The sequence below is a fragment of the Epinephelus lanceolatus genome, chromosome 16, assembly GCF_041903045.1.
Source record: "Epinephelus lanceolatus isolate andai-2023 chromosome 16, ASM4190304v1, whole genome shotgun sequence".
NCBI lineage: Eukaryota > Metazoa > Chordata > Actinopteri > Perciformes > Serranidae > Epinephelus > Epinephelus lanceolatus.
In genome coordinates, this window is record NC_135749.1 from 32,512,073 (window position 1) to 32,533,537 (window position 21,465).

Below are 21,465 nucleotides of genomic sequence, written 5' to 3' on the forward strand. Positions count from 1 at the left end.
AATGAATTTGCGATTTATCTCGTCCAAACGCTGGATGGACCAATGAACGCCGGGGGTGGGGGCGGGTCTAGCGATTAGCCAATCAGCGCCACGCTGATGTCAAGCTGTACGCCGGTGGGTAACTGGTGAGGATAGCAACAATGGCGACCGCTACAGATCCTACAGACCACATTAACGATGCTCTCGAGGTATTTCGCCACTACTCGTGTTAATGGAGGACCAAATTAAGGAAGCTGCTAAACTGGATTTAATGGCGATGCAGCTGGGCGTGCACGACGACGGAGACATTTTAAACGGGCAATGCTCGCTTGTTTTCGGCACCCCCGAGGCATGGATACTAATGACGTCAGATTCTGGGTGAGTCGTTGATCTCTACTGATTGGTTAGGGAAAAAATCAAATTCCCTCCCCCTTGTAAATCACCTTCAATGGAAGCCATGTCAGACTGAAGCTCCCGGAACCTTCAGTCTGACACTCAGGCTATATCCAATGCCATGTATCACAAACAGATTTGGACTCTATGCAGTCTAGCCATAAATGAAGGAAACCAGTGCAATGAAGCTTGGCAATTACAATTGTTACAATAACATGGGGCCACTCATAGGAGATGTGAGTCTTGAGGGAGTATGGCACTCTTGGAATAGCCTATCTCCAGTGTGCAGAGTTGTGTTTGGGGTTATTATAGTAGAAACAAGAGCCATTGTGTGATGGTGAAAAACTTAAATTCATGGTGGAATGCACAGGATGCAAATATCCATGTTGACTTTGGTGTGAAGGGTTTGAATGCGAAATACTGTCAACAAATATTGTGCATTTTCATTTAGTTTTTTAATTTCCTGTGAAAAGGCCTTACCACTGCCAGACTTATTAATACTGATTGAAAATTACACCAGATCCTTACTTTTTTATTAAATTGTTGTATACATCAGCACTTTCTTGTAAGTAACATGATTTGGTACCTTCTAGAAGCACACCACATTGACAGTGATTCAGCCTATTCCTAGGATTGAACATTTTTCACAATTGCTATTCTCATCACTGAGAGTGTTTGGTCTTTGCATGAAAAGGTCCTCTGGTGCTCAGATAGTGATGAGTTTTACCTTTGCAGCAGCAGCAGCAGTGATTTGTTTGTTATGAACAGAGGAGGTGCTGCGTTACAATGAACCGCCACAGCCACTGCCTGAACAGACAAAGAAATATATGGTAAAAATCAAATATTTCATTCCAAGTTGTGGATTCTGTAAAGCAGCTATTGGCTGGTTTGGGATAATTTATAATACATCATTGTAAGGAGGGGGACAGCAGATCAGATTATTGATCCTACAGAGCATTTTAAAAAGCAGTGGCTGCAAAAGTAATAATTCTTACATAACGGGATGTTGATTTTGAATCATTGAATTATTGATTCCTGTAGGTAGTGCACCCCAAACTATTGAGTCCTCAAAGCGGTGAACCTGAGATTATTTGTCCAGCTCCCAGCTCCATGTCATCACAACAGAAGGGGTTGCAGTAAATATCAAAATTACTTCTCTGTGCATGTGCTGGAGTTTTTCCCCTTTTTTTGTTTGTTTGTTTGTCCTAATGCAACATTTTCCCAAAGCAGTCAGTAATCATTTAATGTAATCTCTGCTGTTTGCAATATGTGAATAGGAGCTTAACTTTATTTTTACCTTTTACATTTAATATTGCTGTTGTCATTGAGGCTCATAACATTTTGATAAAAATCACAAGGTCTGTCTGAGCTCCATGGTAACAGAGAACCACAAAATACCAAATCATGCTCTAACCCTGCCTTCTGCTGGCCTGGCAATCCAGGGATCCAGCCCCTGTCTGAGCTGTGTGTGTGTGTGTGTGTGTGTGTGTGTGTGTGTGTGTGTGTTTGTTGTTGTTGTGTTTAAAGAGCAGCAGAAAGCATTTACTTCGGTCAATGCAAAGCATGCTTGATGGGTGAACTGGAGGACAAATTATCATAGAAGAGCAACTTCTCATTTTCTTCCATAATGAATTGTTGGATCTGGCAATAATTATCTATGCAGCAGAGAGAGTGAGAGAGATGATCAGAAACACAGTAAAAAATAGGACATCAACTGCATTTAAGATACAGTGAGTGAGGTTGGTCAAAAGTACTGGGTGCTGCAAATTTCATTCTCTTGTTTATATCTCTAGTCTTTGTGTTCATGTATTTACGTGGTCAGACTGAATAATTATGGATAACAATGTAAATGTGTGTCAGTGCATGTATTGGTATGTGTGTGCCTTGTTGTGACAGTTAGTTTTGTGTAGGATTATGTGTCCTTGTGAATTGTTTGTATATGTCTCTTTGTGTATGCATTTCTGCTGGTTAAGTGTAGTGTAATGCCTGCACCTGTTCTTCTGTGTGTAAGTATTTGTTTTCATTGCAGTGTGGGGACATCAGTCTTCACTGTACATTTATATTCTTCCTCATCATTTTTATTTCAGAGTATACAATAATCATATATATATAGTTAAATATAGTTCTCTCTCTCTCTCTCTATATATATATATATATACACATATATATATATGTGTGTGTGTGTGTGTGTGCATTTTAAGTAATAATATCATAAAATGTCCCTTATTCCTAATCACCTCTTGAAGTTTCCAAGCAATAAATACATGAATAAATAAAGTAATATAAAAGGAAAGCAAGTGTGTTGAAAAATATAACCAGTCATGTTTTTCTATGGTTAGTCTTTCTAAGCGTAAAAATTGCAATGTTTGGTACACTTTTTATTGATGATATTTGCATAACAAATGTAGTAGGTCACATGGTCAACATATATAACCAGACCCTTCATCAAATACTGGTTAATAATAATGTACATTAAGATTTTAAATTACATTTGATTAGAATGAGACCACAAAACTAATATTACAAAATCATTCACAAATTAATAATTAATTAATAAAACAAATTCACGCCTTTATTTTCAAAATATTGCCTGTTAAGTTTAAGTTGCCTGCTGACCCGGTTACATTCGGATGATTCAGCTTGTAATGCTCCAGGGATTTCCAGTTTGGTTGATTTCTTTCAATGTGAAGGTGCCAGATTTTCTCGTAAATAATTTACACAATCAGGTCTTCACTGGTTAAGACATTGCTTAAGTTGTAATGGTGCAACTCAATTTAATGCTGTAAATAAGGGAGATTTGGATAATAATTGGGAAGGACTTCAGGCAGAATTTCATGCATACATTTAGTAATAAATGTATCTAAATTAAGTTACAAAAGCTGGTGCAACCACGCTATGAACCCCACAAGGTTAACTGTATATTTCAGACTAAATAGAATAATTGGTTAAGTGCATGTAAAGGGTTGGCTTCCAGGGGATGTACATGTCAACAAGAGTCCCCACAAGTATGTACTGTGCTTACAAATGCATACATGTTGTTTGTGAAGACACATCTCTTCACACAGTCAAATTGTGGGAACCCACTTCTTAACAAAAAGCTTGTCCCCTCAAGGTTAAACATTTGTTTTGGGTTTAGCACCTGGTTTAGCAAGATTAGAATAATATCAAGACTGAGGATTTGGCATAGGCATATAGCAACAAATGTTAACATTTAGGTGAATCTATAAACAATGTCCTCATAAGCAACAAAGCCTGTGTAGGCCTATCTGTGTGTTTAAAGAGGCTTTGCATATTTTTTTCACAAATCCCAGCAGCCATGTCTGGCACCATCAGGGAGATCCACAGGAGAACTGGCTGTATGCAAATAACATCTAAATATATGACACTACAGCTAGAAAATGGCATACTAAAAAAAGACAAATTTGCTGTGTTGTGGCTGCACATCCATCCGGTAACATCCTCAGTGGATGTGAACAGATTTGTGTACACATGTAGGTCACTGTGACACTGTAAACTGTCTCGTCTTTCGTCTCAGTCTCTGCTCCAAAATATCACGTTGCAGCATAAAAACACTCAGCTCAGTTAACATGAACAAACTGCTCATTATTCGATACAACAAAAGACACACTGCAAGGTTGCGTTACATCTCCCTCAAAATCCATGACTATGCAGGAACCATGGGTTGTGTGCAAATCAAATGTGTTAACATCAAGATAAAGATAATTTGCTGCCATTAAGGTAATATGGTTAACTTATTAAATGACAGTGACATTATCCAGGCTGAAACACAAATCTAATCAGATGTCTCATGGATGAAATGACTCAAATGCTCTGGTGACAGGTATTAAAAAATGTGATTAGCATTTTAGTCTAAGTTATTGTCACTCCAGAGTTGAAGATCTGAGCATCTGTGTTTGTGTGTTAATTCACATCCAGGTGGGCTGGTGGGAGAACGGCCACCTGCGTCTGCGTTACCATCCCTGGTCACGTTACGGCTCCTTCCTGAAGCCTCTGGATGACTCCCAGCACCTCCGAGTGGTTACCTTGGAGGAGAGGCCCTTTGTCATTGTGGAGCCGGCCGACCCAGGCACCAGTTCCTGCATCCGGGACTCTGTGCCCTGTCGAATGCCAGTTAACACAAGGTAATTAACTACAGCCATGCGATATTAAACAAGTCATCAAGTCTTAATAAGGGAATCAAGATTTCTCACTGCTGCAATGTGTTTGCTTTTCATTGCATCCAAACTTTGTAAGGTTTAGCTCTGAATGATTGGTCCTTGAAGTTTCAAATAAGGATGTGAATGTTTGTAAAAGAAATCCCTATGAGCACAAACCTTAAACTTAAGACCATTCTTTATACTCTGTTTCCAAGGTTTTTTTCTTGTACTTTTGCAACAAGCTAATGTCAGCTCCTTACATATCTTTTTAAAGAGGCAACAGATAGGATTTGTGTTTTTTTAGCTTGGCGCCAGCTAGCGTCAGCGGTGTTGACCAAAGACCAAATTGACCGTGGGGATCAGAGATAATCAATAAAATATAGGCTGTAAAGGCACCGGTATACCTCTGTGTATATGTAGAATGAGAAGGTGTGTGGACACTATACTAAATAAATGAGCAAAGAGACCGAGCAACAATTATCAGATTTATCTGAAGAAAAAACAAATAGTAATGCAAATAATTATACCAGAATGTACAGTACCAGTACAAACAACTCATAGTAAATTATACCAATATGCACAGTACCAGTACAAACAACTCATAGTAAATTATACCAATATGCACAGTATCAGTACGAACAACAGTAGACACATAAGGGATAATGTATAGTGAGCCGGTGACTGTTGAAAAATAACTCCTGACAGGGGAATGGAACCCCGACGCACAGCGGAGTTATTTTTCAACAGTCACCGGCTCACTATACATTATCCCGCTTAGAACATGGCTTACTACTAAAAGATTCAAATGTTACAACTGGCATCAATATTATTAAACTGCAGGCAGAGTATATTGACAGAGGACAGGCGTTCACCAGACAAACGGGAGCGGAGGAGAGAATTTTACTCCACTTCTCCCAGAGATGCTGGGTGCCCAGTAGCTGCGGCGGTGGTGGGGGGGTGGGGGTAATCACTGTCCGAGGGCTGCCGTAGAATGGCAACGAGGATGTCAGCCGACCAACACTCGCTACCCGGTCCCTGGTTGCGGCGGTTTGCGATGCTGGCCAGCTAGGAATGAACTAGCAGCCAGTACAGTACAGTCCTCCCTCGTCTAGCTAACATTTATCTGTGTTACTTACTGATCCATCAGAAAGAAAGCTGGACATCGGTTTTGAAGCCTCTTTGGTCACGGAGCTCCCTCCATCTCTTGAACGCCTGACTAAGGTTTACTCTTGTTTTTCCTCTTCTTTTATCACTCTCCTTTTTGCGCATCCTCACCTCCTCAGACAGATTAGCTTGTTTTCTTTTGGGAGGCCGTTTTTCACTTATCTCCAAATTTGTCCGTCTGCCATTGTGCTCCTGACTCAACTATCTCATGCCCTGGCCAGTTCCTCATAAGGACCAGCTCCAGTCCCTGATTGGCTGACCGACCAGTTTGGCAAAACATGACGCATTTCCTGCTGTAAAGCAGATTTTTTCCGCGAAAATTCTTCCCCGATGGCAGAAGCTTATTGCAAAGATTGCAAAGCCATTAAGTAACCTATGTAAACGCTGATAGTCTGATTTTACTGTGTATACTATCCTGTGCAACCCACATTATTTTCATAATGATATACAGTACAGGCCAAAAGTTTGGACACACCTTCTCATTCAATGTGTTTTCTTTATTTTCATGACTATTTACATTGTAGATTCTCACTGAAGGCATCAAAACTATGAATGAACACATGTGGAGTTATGTACTTAACAAAAAAAGATGAAATAACTGAAAACATGTTTTATATTCTAGTTTCTTCAAAATAGCCACCCTTTGCTCTGATTACTGCTTTGCACACTCTTGGCATTCTCTCCATGAGCTTCAAGAGGTAGTCACCTGAAATGGTTTCCACTTCACAGGTGTGCCTTATCAGGGTTAATTAGTGGCATTTCTTGCTTTATCAATGGGGTTGGGACCATCAGTTGTGTTGTGCAGAAGTCAGGTTAATACACAGCCGACAGCCCTATTGGACAACTGTTAAAATTCATATTATGGCAAGAACCAATCAGCTAACTAAAGAAAAACGAGTTGCCATCATTACTTTAAGAAATGAAGGTCAGTCAGTCCGGAAAATTGCAAAAACTTTAAATGTGTCCCCAAGTGGAGTCGCAAAAACTATCAAGCGCTACAATGAAACTGGCACACATGAGGACCGACCCAGGAAAGGAAGACCAAGAGTCACCTCTGCTTCTGAGGATAAGTTCATCCGAGTCACCAGCCTCAGAAATCGCAAGTTAACAGCAGCTCAGATCAGAGACCAGATGAATGCCACACAGAGTTCTAGCAGCAGACCCATCTCTAGAACAACTGTTAAGAGGAGACTGCGCGAATCAGGCCTTCATGGTCAAATAGCTGCTAGGAAACCACTGCTAAGGAGAGGCAACAAGCAGAAGAGATTTGTTTGGGCCAAGAAACACAAGGAATGGACATTAGACCAGTGGAAATCTGTGCTTTGGTCTGATGAGTCCAAATTTGAGATCTTTGGTTCCAACCGCCGTGTCTTTGTGAGACGCAGAAAAGGTGAACAGATGGATTCCACATGCCTGGTTCCCACTGTGAAGCATGGAGGAGGAGGTGTGATGGTGTGGGGGTGTTTTGCTGGTGACACTGTTGGGGATTTATTCAAAATTGAAGGCACACTGAACCAGCATGGCTACCACAGCATCCTGCAGGGACATGCCATTCCATCCGGTTTGCGTTTAGTTGGACGATCATTTATTTTTCAACAGGACAATGACCCCAAACACACCTCCAGGCTGTGTAAGGGCTATTTGACCAAGAAGGAGAGTGATGGAGCGCTGCGGCAGATGACCTGGCCTCCACAGTCACCGGACCTGAACCCAATCGAGATGGTTTGGGGTGAGCTGGACTGCAGAGTGAAGGCAAAGGGGCCAACAAGTGCTAAACACCTCTGGGAACTCCTTCAAGACTGTTGGAAAACCATTTCAGGTGACTACCTCTTGAAGCTCATGGAGAGAATGCCAAGAGTGTGCAAAGCAGTAATCAGAGCAAAGGGTGGCTATTTTGAAGAAACTAGAATATAAAACATGTTTTCAGTTATTTCACCTTTTTTTGTTAAGTACATAACTCCACATGTGTTCATTCATAGTTTTGATGCCTTCAGTGAGAATCTACAATGTAAATAGTCATGAAAATAAAGACAACGCATTGAATGAGAAGGTGTGTCCAAACTTTTGGCCTGTACTGTATATAGGCAAAAATGTTGTCTGTTGCTTCTTTAAGGTGGTCATCTGCTCCATGCAGACCACTGATGCCACCACTCACAATGACATAAATTTGTTAGCTGGAGGCAAAACACGACTCACCACCACAGGGCTGTAAGCTACATAGGAGTCTCAAAATGTCATCTTGTTGTGTTATTGGGAGACAGAATAGAAGGAGTCATGGCTTAAAACTTAAATTGTATGGCATACCGGCCACCACAGCCAGTCAACAAAAACAAAGACACCTATGGTTAAATGCAATAAGGACGAAAGGACTGGATGAAGGCGATCATCAAAAATGCTTGCATGTGCAGTGCATAGGCTACTTGCTGTCAGGTTATGGAAAAAGTATTTACTGTTGTAGGGATAAATAACATTATGTGTATTAAGGGTTATCACCTCATCAGAAATTGGGGAGGTATTAAGAGGAATATTGGATTTCTGCATAACGCTAACTCTTTAGCACATTAGCTAACGTTAGCTTTGACAGCAAAACAAACTAGAGGACACTGTTCAAGTGTCATCTTCCTTTGTAAGATCCTCATCCATCCACTGAGTGAGAGCATACAGGGCAGCCAGCCTGGTCCTGTTGGTCAGTGTTTACCTTTTCAAGTAACACTTGCGGCCCTGGGAGTGAGTGACCTGACATGGTGCATTCATAAATTCAGTCTGACACTAAAATGAGACCTCTATTGGTAGAAGAAACGGAGTGTTATATTTCTACATGAATTAACGAGTGGTTAAATTACTTACACATTCACTCCGCTCTGCGCTCTACTGCTCTACCTTCCAGGACAGAGAGCCCAGAAAGCGTTCTGCCACTCCGAGAGTGCGGTTTGTGCCAGAGTGCTCTCCATCACTCAGAATGAGTTTTTCTGAATGCACCACTCGTATCATCTTCCTCCATTGTCTAAAACAAGCACACAGAACTTGCTAGCTAGCGCTACCTAATGCCTGTGGAGAATTGTGTGCTTCCAGCTAAGTCCTGCCCAACAAAAAAAAACAAAAAAACTGTCATACTGTTTACTAACAGTAAAAGGGTCTATACTCCCTAATGTTGTTAATTTCTCCCTAATTTCAGATCAGATTTGTGCAGGAAAATGTACAGTTGTGTTTACAAAGCTTTTTGTGGGGGGGGTTTGGCAGCAAGGTCCACTCTTCTCCATTGCAGTCATTCCCTGGCTGCAAGTACACTGCTACATGTAGCTTCATGCTCATGTCAGGGAAATATGTGATCTTGGTTGCCAGTGTTACCCAATTTCTGATCATATTCATGAGTTTTCTTTATAGTAGAAAGTGCCGCTGTATGCCATTACAGTCATTTTCTAGCTGCAAGTACACTACTACATGGCAGGATATTTGTGTTGGAAATGTCTTTTGACAGATGGTGAATACATGTGTACTAACACAGACAGTGTGAGGAAATAAAGCTTTTTTTTTTTTTTTATTATTAAAACATATAAACATGTTGTTGATTATGAACCTGAAAATGAACATAATAGGTCCCCTTTAATCACAGCCAAACTGCCCATTATAGTCATTAAATCAAAATGTCACCTGCACGCTTCCTTCATCACCACAGTGGTGTAGAGTCCATTTTCTGTTTGTTTTAATTTGACTCTTTGACAGAGGATGAGAGGTTTGAAATGATTCAGCATTACAAAAGCAAGCATGATAGAAAAACAAAAATAATATTACAGTAAATGTAAATGTGAATTGGGTTGAAATATCTTTTTCTAACTCTCCAAATAAAGTGGTAGGTCAGCAGCAGGACAATATAGATGTCACATTTTTCTGTCTGAGAATGGACTGAAAAAGTTTTATACAGGAGTCGGTTAAGTGTATAACAAAAGATTTCTAACCTTGACGTCTCTTAGTGATTTCTTCTCTAAACCCTTATCAGCCTATAAACCTTAGTGGAAAGTAGCAAAGAAGTTCCAAAAAGTGGTTAGATAGAGACCATCCAGAAACCAGAAGGGTCCAGGCTCTGATCCCTTGTGAAATTGAAATGTCTGGCCAAGCATCCATGAACAAGACAGTAAATCTTTACCATCTCCAGGTGCTGGTGTGCAGGGAGGAATAGGCTTAAAGACAGACTTTCCTTCTGGGATCAATAGATTAAAACATCACCAAATAACTTAATTATCCCAGGGAGGAAATTAAGTTTCCTCACAGCAGTTAAAGATACATTAAAAGTCATATGGTACCACCTGAAAGCATGCAGTTAAGAGCAAGGCATGATTTTGTTACAGCTGTTTATTAAAAACCATAATGAAAACTTGAAACCACACAGCAAGGTAAGGTTAATTGTATTTTAATCAATCTGAATAAATAGAAAGATCCCAGCTACGTCATTTTCAGCATTAAAAAAATATTGTGAACCACTGCACCTACAGAGTGATGCAGTTTATAGTATCCCATTTTACACAGAGATCGCGTGCTAGGGCTGCTAGGAAGTCCTTTCTGTTCTTAACAATGCATTTTTACACAGAACAAAGCGGCAGCACCATGTGTGTGGTTTTTGATGGGTTGCTGGCCTCCAGTGCTGCATATAATGTATGCGTCAGCAGCTCATTCTAAACAATGTCAAAACATGACAGTAACAACCATTTACCATCACTCTTATATTGCTGCTCTATCGTCCTCTATTCAGGGGTTAACAAGCTCCCTCACCTCATTGTCTACCAATGGGGGACATTGGCGGACATTTTTGGCTGCTGTTCTTCTTCTTTGAGTTAGTTGCTAACTGCTGCTGACTCCTTTTTAAATCTCCCGGGGTGGGATGCGCACATAACACATCCTCAAAACATCACATCCGTCCAGTCCATGGTCCTGTTGTGTCCCTTTTAACACTTCTGCTGCCCGCTTAAGAGGTGAGACAACCCTGTCCCCTCATTCCATGACTGTACCTTTTATACAGAGTGGTGAGGCAGTCATGGGGGAAAGTCACACGTGTGCAAGTCACAAGCAAGTCTCAAGTCTTTGCCTTCAAGTCTCAAGCAAGTCCCAAGTTAGTTGTGGTGAGAATCAAGCAAGTCAAGTCAAGTCCCTGCTGTAAGTCAAGCAAGTCAAGTCGAGTCATTGCTCAGGTCAAGCAAGTCACAAGTCAAGTCATATGTCACATACAGCAAATATCTCCTCACGATCCACTAGCTACATATCCTCTGAATATGCTGTGAAAAAGTCCGGTCTCTGTAGGCAGCCCAGGCTCCGCAAATGGCAACAAAAACATTTGGGTCCAGGCTGCACCAACCAGCCAGCGCAAGACCAGCGAATGCAAGCACACACACATGAACGCGGTGCCTATGTCTTACGGTCTCGCTCAAACACGCACACGTGAATGCGGTGCCCAGAGAGGCAGTTAGAGCTACAGGCTACAATGAGGCTAAAAACAGAGTTCAAATGACGTTTTTCCAAACAACTTTTTATGTTGGGGCTTCAGGACACTTGGATCACTACAGACGAGCAGTATGGAGATATTTTATGGTTTCAATTATGTGTTTTTGGACGTTTGAATCTGGGGCGCCATAAGCCTCCATTAGGTGGAGTTGTGTTGCTACCCCCTCTCCCCTTGGATCTCTGCAAGTGTTGTGAGGACTCTAAAACTTCACCTGAGCCTCCATCAGCATGAGGGTGAGTAGATAATGGCTGCATTTTCATGTTGGGTGCACTATCCGTTGAACAGGTGTATAAATCCAGGGTAACTAGCAGCTATCGCTCGTTCATGACAGAGTCACGGAGGACGAGGGGGGGGGGTGAGCTAGCTCTGTTGTATTTGATAACATTGTTGAACGTAAACAGAAGTGACGCCCAGCGGTGCTTCGCGTGCCTTTACTATTGAATTAAAGCCAAGTCCTTTCGAGTCATCTGTCTCAAGTCAAAGTCAAGTCTCAAGTCATGAATACAAAGTCAAAGTCAAGTCGAGTCTTTTATCAACGTTAGTCAAGCAAGTCTTAAGTCATCATATTTGCGACTCGAGTCAAGTCATGTGACTTGAGTCCCCCATCTCTGATAATAGGCAAGTGACTTGTGCTGTACTCATAAAATTGTAAGTACTAAAATATAGCATTACATGATACTGATTCAATACTGACTTCTGATAACTGAGGAGAACTTGTATTTCCTTATATCATGTTTCGTACAGTACTGTGTATTTATATTCAGAATCATTCAGAATAAGTGTTTTTCGCCTGTTTCATGTGTATATAAGGTTCATTTGAGGCAAAGTAAGTGAGGGGGAGAAAGAGAGACAGAGAGTGATTGTGTATGTGTGTGTGTGTGTGTGTGTGTGTGTGTGTGTGCGCGCTCTGGGCTCCTGGTCTATCCCAGATAAGCTTTCTTCCTGCCAGCACATGACCTGGCCAATGGGAAGATAACGAGTTCATCCACCATCAATTTTATTGGCTGAGAGAAAAGTTAGCTCTCCTGTTAATCAACCTACTTTGACCCAGTTTTTTTTTTTCCTTAATAGATTTTTCTTCTTGCACTTGTCTTCTTTTCCTCATACTTGTATATTTTCTGTGCTTTTTTTCTACTTTTATGTAGTTTTTTATGAAGTGTGTAATTGATTTGCCATCTTTTTACCTGTCACAGTTTATTTCCTCTGATGTTGCTGCGGTGCAGTGACTTCGATGTTTTATGTGTTCTTTTTCATCTTCCTATCATTACCACCAAGGTCGTGATTTGTTTGCTCAGTGCTTTAAATGAACATGCATATGAGTTACAGAGGCACAACCGAGCACTTAAACTTAACTGCCTTCCACTCAAAATATTTACCACTTTTGATGAGAACCACTTCATACATATCTCAGACAGTATAACAGAACTTACTGAGCTCTAAAGCTTCAATATGACAATGTACATGTCTTTCAATACTAGTTCAAAAATGAGAAATTAATTAATGTGGTTCCAAACTTATAGGCATCTAGTGCAGATATGCTACAATCCTATGAATCCATTACTAATGGAAAAAAATAAGATGCATCATTTTTTAATTTTAATATTGCCAGTTGCTTGTCATTGTATCCACCTTACGCCTACCCCCATGATGCCTTGCATGAATAATGTGTGACTTCCAGCACTGAACCAGAACCAGCATTTTCCAATGGTAACAGTACCTAATGGTACACTAATCCTCTTTCCTAGAGGGATTGTGAAACAAAACATAAGAAACACACCACCTGTTAAACCTCAGACAGTATAATGTGATAATACCTCTGTCATGTCTAACAGCCGCCTCAAAGCATTGGTTGTTTTCCTTTTTAACCAAGCACATTTAATTCTTATGACTCATAAACAGACTAATTGCATCACAGTGTATGCATTAGAGTAGGGTGTGCACAAAAATATGGGACAAATCAAGTCCTGTATTGATTCAGGAAGGGACAGTGTGTTTTATTTTTTTGACAATCCCGCATGATGTAATACAGTACTGCTGATTACAGGAACAATCTCTTTTTGTCCTGGGTACATGTTTCAATCTGTTGTTGAGGCCAGTGTGGTTGTTAGTAATGTTACAGATGCTGACAGAACAGATACCAGAGCTCCGCAAGGAGGACATTATAGAACATGCCAATTTAACATTAGGTAAATATCTGTTAAAAACAAAGCAGTATTTGATTAATTTAGAGGCACCGTTGGTGGTTAGCCACCAAGATTAACCACTGACATTAACCATGGAAAATCACACCCTCAGAAATAAGGTCTATAGCCTACTGTAATAGGGGCTGCTCTTGGTGACAAACCCACAGAAAATTACTATAAGTTTTGCAGTTCCTTTTAACTAAATGTTTTTTTTAGGGATAATACCTCTGATAAACCCACTTCATGATACTTGGCCAGCATCAAACAATAGACAGACAAGTTGGCATCCATCTGGTGAGCATTTCGCCAGGTAATATCCTCAAGATTTGGTGACGACCAAACTGGAGCTAAAAGGAGAGAGGACAGAAACTCAACTCAGACAAGAGGGTGTTGGTGTAGTGTCCAAAATGTTGCCGTTGTGCATTCTGCAAACCTTGAATACATTTGTTTCATATCATATCAATTTCTAAAATGACATGGTACATGAGCTTGTAAGATGTGACACCTGGGCGAGGAACTGCTAAGCATCAGACCTTTGCTCAAGACCAAGAAACAGCAAAACTAGCAGTGTTTCAGCTGCATTTTAGCCACCAAATATGACTTTTTTTTAGCAATCCATCGCTGATTTTCCAATGGAAATAATAACTTGAAAAGCGTTTGTTTTTTTATCAACACATCACTTTGTTTCCAGCGATTGAGCCACCAAAACTGTTTTTATTTTTTTTTTTTTTAAGCTCAAACATGATTTTTACCTAACCTTAACTAAGTGGCTTGTGTGCCTAAACCTAACTATACATTTACCATATTGAGTTGAAACATAATGAAACGGAAAGTTTCAACGTATCTGCGACAAAATAATATGCAAATGTAACATATTTGTGGTTTGCATAAATGTACAAAGCAAACATTTTTATTTTTCTGGAGATTGGGTTGACTCCAGATGAATGTCAATGTTGCCGTGTTTTTGTTGTTTGCTAACTTGTCAGGCATATAAAGTAGCCAAATAATATGTCATAATGCTTACAGCAAGTTCCCCTGCTGTAAAAAGGCCAAAGCACCAGAACTGCGGGCAAATCATTTGTTGTGCATATAAAGACATTCAATCTAGCATCATGTGGGATCACTCTTTGCAAGTAAACATTTTGTTAACAATGTGAATTTGTTTGTACTGACACAAGTAGAGAGTTATGGCTTTGGCATAAAAAAATAACATCCATGAAAATTTTGTCAAAATTTCACAGTAATAGATGTTATGTTTCTTTTTAAATATCCAAATAGTACATTTAAGTTAAGGGTCCCACCTTCATAAGTTTGACTTGGCTTTTACTTTGGCTTGTATTAAAAAAACAATTGAGCAAGTTGTGTTGCCAGGTAACAGAGACAAGGGGTTGCCATAGCTGCCATAGATGTCTCAGAGCCCATCAGACGGGCACTTGGTACGGACAGCTGATGGAGAGCACAGTAGACACTTGACTGAAAGTGATCTGAATGCACTTGAATGCCTGTATATGTGACCTGCTCAGGATGCTTTCTGATTGAAGTGTTCAGTTGATGAAAACATACAGGAAAGAGGCTTTCAGGGGCTTTTGTAAATTTTTATTTAATTTTAGAAAGCATCCAAGAGCACAAAATGGAGTTTAATTCTGTTTAAATAATGTAGCACGTTTCCTCCTGAGCTCTCTGACCTGTCGAGGCTTGCCTCTTCAAACACAACAGCCCAGACTGTCAGTATCAATCAACTCACAGTTTCTTGCCAATAATTCATTCCATCCATTCTTCTTCTCTTGCATTCTCTCTTAGATACTTGTCTGTTCTCTCCCCTAGTAGCACACTCTCCTTCTTTTTCAATTTTTACAACAGCCAAGTTGCTCATCCAGGTCAAAACGTCCTCGATAAAACATCTTGAAATCTCATAAAAAGCATGTTCACCACCTACCCTATCTGTCTTTTCTCACGTTGTCTCCTCAGCTTGGTGGTGGATGGCACCGGGCCCATGAAGCACTGCTGCAAGGGGTTTTGCATCGACGTCCTCAAGCGACTGGCAAAAATTGTGGGTTTCACCTATGACCTTTACCTGGTGACCAATGGGAGGCATGGAAAAAACATTGATGGGGAGTGGAACGGTATGGTTGGAGAGGTGAGGATCGTAAATGTTGATTTTAATATTTAAATAATGCTTTAATTATCAATACCTTTACAATTTGTGCAGGAATTGTCAGTTATTGTTATTATTACATAAGTAATTTGATGTTAAAGAAAGGGGAATTGAAATCATGACTGACAGCTGTGTGTGTCAATCAGTGGCGCTGCTCCCTAATGGTCAAACAGGTGTTTGGGCAGGAACTTGATACTGGCAGAAATCGCTACTGCGCGGACTCTGGCTCCAAATGATGTCACCAGGGAAAGAAAACAGGGGCTGTATCCAGGATATTTTTTTCATTTTTTGCACATTGGGAGCATGTGGAGATGTGTCATCTATTTGTTTATACAGTGTGTGATTCAGACATTGAAATATGTAATATTCACTTCAGTTTTAGTCAGTGTCTTATTTCCATCTCCTCTCATAACGGTGGCAGCAGCTGTGACACCATGAGACATGTAATATTTAGTAAGCTTACTCATAAATATAAAGGCTTGTGTATTATACAGAGACAGCTGTTCCTCAAACAACATCATGCAGTAATGCTTTCTTTCCTCCATCAAAAACTGCCATGTGTAGTTACAGAAAATGAGCACTGACAAAAGTGTATGGGTAAAGCATTTAGCTGTTAGAGTTGACTTGTGAATTGGCTGTCTAGTTAGCTAGCTAGCTTGCTATTTCCACCATGCTATTATGCTATACTGGTTACCAGACATGGGGGAAAGTTGCACATGTGCAAGTCTCAAGTCTTTACCTTCAAGTCTCGGGCAAGTCCCAAGTTAGTTGTGGTGAAAGTCAAGCAAGTCAAGTCGAGTCATTGCTCAGGTCAAGCAAGTCACAAGTCAAGTCATATGTCACATACAGCAAACATCTCCTCATGATCCGCTAGCTACATGTCCCCTGAATATGCTGTGAAAAAGTCCGAGCTCTGTAGGCAGCCCAGGCTCCGCAAATGGCAACAAAAATATTTGGGTCCAGGCTGCACCAACCAGCCAGCGCAAGACCAGCGAAAGCAAGCACACACACATGAACGCAGTGCCCATGTCTCACTGTCTTGCGCAAGCGCACACACGTGAACGCGGTGCACAGAGAGGCAGTTAGAGCTACACTGCCCTACAAAGCCTAAGTGCAGTAACTACATTTTTGGTCAAAATTAAGTTATAAGTAAAAATTAATTCCTTGATATCTGTTTTATCTTGTGACAAAGTTTCAGAGTTTCTTAATTTGTCCAGACTTAATTAAACATTATCCATAAGAGTTGTTAAATACAATTATAGCAAAATCAGTGTCAAAATAGTTTTTTTTCACTGAAAACACAATATAAAAACTGAAAGAAAACAACAACATTGTAGTTACTGCACTTTGCTTTTGTATTGCTATTAGAATCATTTAAGGCAATGCAAAGGCAGAGTGCAGTAACTACATTTTTGGGGTCAAAGGTTGAATCAGCAATCATGGTTTTTGGGCATAAAAATGATCCTATGAATACATGTATAATTAGTGTAATATCACTCCTATAGCTATTACCCATTTGGCTGGCTGGTTAAAAAACCAAGCCATTTTTCTCGGTTTTACCCTTTGCGTAGTTACTGCACTTAGGCATAACAGGCTACAATGAGGCTAAAAACAGAGTTCAAATGACGTTTTTCCAAACAACTTTTTATGTCGGGGCTTCAGGACACTTGGATCACTACAGACGAGCAGTATGGAGATATTTTGTGGTTTCAATTATGTGTTTTTGGACGTTTGAATCTGGGGCACCATAAGCCTCCATTAGGTGGAGTTGTGTTGCTACCCCCTCTCCCCTTGGATCTCTGCAAGTGTTGTGAGGACTCTAAAACTTCACCTGAGCCTCTATCAGCATGAGGGTGAGTAGATAATAGGTGAATTTTCATGGTGGGTGCACTATCCGTTGAACAGGTGTGTAAACCCAGGGTAACTAGCAGCTATCACTAGTTCATGACAGAGTCATGGAGGACAACGGGAGCTAGCTCCATTGTGTTTGATAACATTGTTGAAAGTGAACAGAAGTGATGCCCAACGGTGCTTAGCGTGCCTTTACTACTGAATTAAAGCCAAGCCCTTTCGAGTCATCTGTCTCAAGTCAAAGTCAAGTCTCAAGTCATGAATACAAAGTCAAAGTCAAGACGAGTCTTTTATCAATGTTAGTCAAGCAAGTCTCAAGTCATCATATTTGCGACTCGAGTCCCCCATCTCTGCTGGTTACAGAAAATGAAGACAGTAACACAGGACTGTCAGCAGCCACGGCTCTGTTAGCGCCTATTCGTTTAAAATTACAACAGCCAATAAGTAAAAAACCAACACTCATATCATCAGTCACTCTGACCCATGGTATAACTTTTTCACATTCACTTACTCATAGACAGACTTTTTCATTAATAGGGCTGCCTTGCATGCTGCAGTCAAGCAAAAAATAAGGTAATGCAGGTAGGGGCAGGATCTCTGCAGATAAATGCACCGCCACACACTTTGATTGGGCCATATGTGATAATTGAGAGGGATTACCTTTGTGTGAGTCTATCTAGGTCCAGGTCTACAAATCTCCGAACAAAAGCAAATAAAGCATATTCCCAAAATTTTAAACTATTCCTTTAAATCTATAAACAGTAAGCTAAACATACAAATAAAATGGCCACTCATGAAACATTCATAAGCAATAACAAAACCCGCAGTAAACAAACAAACATCACAGTGACAGCAGCATGGGTGAGAGATTAAATGTAAGTTTATAAAACTGTGTGTTCAGCTGGGAATGGAAGAAGATGCAGCTTGCAGACTGCATTTCCTCTGGGAGTTAATTCTAAAGTTTAGCAGCCCAGATCACAAACACACCGTGACCCTTTTCTGTGTTTGTGTGTCTCTGTGAGATATTGTAGCTATGTTTTTAATTCTCCATTTTTCCTGTACGGTAGTGTTGTTGTTTTTCTCATTCAGTTATTTTTTTTTCCCTTTTGTGGTGTTTACAAAAAGGGGGTTTGATTCGAGGGCTCCCGTAAAATTCTTTTTATCCTGCCTCAAATCCTTTAAAACGCGACCCAGCGAGAGAGGATTGGACCCGAATCGAAGAAGAAGGGAGAAAATATGGAGGGAGGCTGTCAGAAAGATTAGTGCTGGAAAAACTGAGAGAGAGCGAGGACAACCCAGACTGAGAGACTGTTTGTACATGACTCTGTGTGTGTGCGTGTGTGTGTGTGTGTGTTGGCAGATACTCTGCTGTTTCTATGATGCCAATCCCCCTCTGGTGGCTGGATTAATGAAGTTGGTTTAACATGGAGTTAGACAGGGGATGCAAATTATTACTGAGTGTGTGTGTATGCTTGTGCATGTGTGTTTGTGTTTGCATGGGGTGTGTGTGTGTGTGGGGGGGGGGGGGGGGGGGGGTCTTTCATTTCTGTCTATGTGAGGACCAGGTTCAGTTTTAGACTTACAGTGAAGACATTGTTCCAGTGCTCACTTTTCTTAGTATAAAGGGTTAAAGTGATGGTTAATTTTAGGTTTAGGTTACAGTTAGAAAAATAGCACACTCACATTTGACAGCAATTTAAAAAACCAAACTGAGCTGGTAAAATGGCAGCTGGGGCAGCTACGTGACCCGTGTCCACCCATTATACCTATACGTCAGTCCAAGATCAGCCCCATTCACTCCTTGGCCAGGATGCGGTAGACCTGACAAAACCGCTAACTTAGCAATTAGCTAGCTATGAAGTATTATGTTAAAGAGAGGTGGTTAAGGTTAGGGTAAGGGTAATGGGAAGGCTACATCTTGTTACTTATGCAAATGCATAATTAGCAATTAGGTTACGTTAGCTGTTACGTATTATCCTGAAAGAGAGGTGGTTATGGTTAAGATAAGGGTAATTAGAGCGGTTACATCTTGTTACTTTTAAATGAATACTGTCCCCCTGTATTATGAAATGTGAAGTGGATTATGTCTACCTTTGGTCTCATTCACTAAAGTGTAGCATTGTTACAGAGTCCAGATAGCTGTCACATTGGTGAGTTTGTCTTGTATTAGTGGTGGGCGCTCAAACAGCAATTTTACATCTTTCCAAATCAAAATCTGTTTACAGATCTTAGGGAGTGCTGCTGCATGTGAAAAAGATAAGAAGAATTAAAGTACAAAGATGACAGTGCGGTTCATTTGGTCACCTGCCAGTGGCAACATGTAACTTTTACCCCGTCTAGTTGCTCTCACTTCTGAGGAAACATGGGAAACAACAGATGATGCGTCACTGTAAATCACGCAATGTCGCAGATGTTTACTCAATAAATGTAGGCTAATACAGCATTTTTTTCCTGCCACACAGCACAACTTTCTTTAATAATTGCATGACACTTTGCAACACAATAATCCAGCAGAGACCTGATTTATTCATTTAATATTTCAATATCTATTCAGTTTACTGTGACAAGTGTGTCAAGCCAGCCACCAAGCTGATGTGTAAGGTAAGCTAATGCGTACAGTATTGTAACATTACAACAAGACAATCTCAAAGGTATTTTTAGTATGATTGTAATTACAGCACTACCCCACGATTAATTTTGCCACATAATGTTAGCTACAGTCAGTGGTGTAGTGGAGGGTATACACGCCAGTATATAGGGTATACCCACCTATTTTTCCAGTCACTTAGAGTATACCCATTTATCAGCCAAAAAGCCATTGGAATATACAGGCCTACCACCAACCTATTACAGGGATCGGCAACCTTTACTATTAAAAGAGCCATTATTGGCCAGAATAAGAAAAAAAAAATCTGTCTGGAGCCACAAAACTTATTTAAATAAAGGTAACATTTTATTAAGTCTGAATTAGCCCTCAACATTGTGAATAGATCTAAATAAGCATGTATTAATATTACTTACCACAAGGTGGCTACTCTGCAGTGGGCTATTTATATTTATTTAGTACTCTAACTTTGTAGTGTTGAAAGCAAATTAATCTGTCCACACACTATTAAATCCTCTATTTTACTCCAAGAATTTTCCTATTTTTTTGGAATCCATAGCTAGCCTTGCTAGAGAGAACTTCAGGCCAGACCCTGCTACTGAAGATAACCAAAATTTTAAAGTAGTGGCATCAGGTCGTAGACGTATAACGCACATTTTAGTTGATGAAACATTAAAACTTTTTTTTTTTAATTTGATGTACAGGCTACACATTTTTACAGTTGTAAATTTAAATAATCACTTTAGGCCTACAACAATGACAATCTGACTGTTAAAAAAATAACCAATATTGGTTTCCAGATAATTTTATGCCAAAGCCACAGGTAGTCACTGGAGAGGGGCAGAAGAGCTGCCCACCCCTGACTAGAGCTTAGATTCTCTGCCCGAGCCTGGCCCGATCCGGCCCGCGGGCCCAAGCTGGGTCGGGCCGGGAGCCCCCACCCCTGGGCCCGGTCAGATATGAGAGAGAGAGAGAGAGAGAGTCAGATATGAGAGAGAGAGAAATGGCTACAGGTTGGGGGTTGCAATTCACACATACAGAAAGAGAGAGAGAGGGGGGGTGGTAGAGATAGGTGGGAGGGACAGCGGCTTTCCGTGCCTCCAAAAAATATGCCCTTTTCATACAGTGTTTACCCAACACGCTCAATACATGGACATGCAATGACAAATTGTCATTAACTTATTACGTTATAAAAAACGATGAAAATATGGACTTACCCATGTTTAAAATGATCTGTTGAAGTGAAAAAACGAGTACTGACGGGAACAGACGAGTGGAGTCGATGTTTAACCGGTGCATAGAGCGCAGGAGAAATGCGCTGCCTGTGTGGACAGTCAAGCGCCTGTGAGTACACTCGCATGACTTCCGCGGCACTAACGCGCTCAATGTGTCCTTAGCGTTAATTATAACAGCCAACTTATTGAAAAATGTCAGGTTTAAATCGGGCTCGGGCCATTAATTACAGTTAATTGGACGGGCCGGGC

General features: G+C 40.6%; 1 protein-coding gene across 1 annotated transcript in view; it reads left to right on the forward strand.

Annotated features, from left to right (window-relative positions):
- grin2da (glutamate receptor, ionotropic, N-methyl D-aspartate 2D, a) overlaps positions 1-21,465 on the forward strand; it is a 408,220-nt gene that overhangs the window by 270,376 nt on the left and 116,379 nt on the right. The window contains exons 8-9 of the mRNA XM_033636162.2: positions 4,309-4,514; positions 15,339-15,507. Of these exons, the coding sequence (XP_033492053.1) occupies positions 4,309-4,514; positions 15,339-15,507 (375 nt within the window). The remainder of the gene's footprint in view (positions 1-4,308; positions 4,515-15,338; positions 15,508-21,465) is intronic.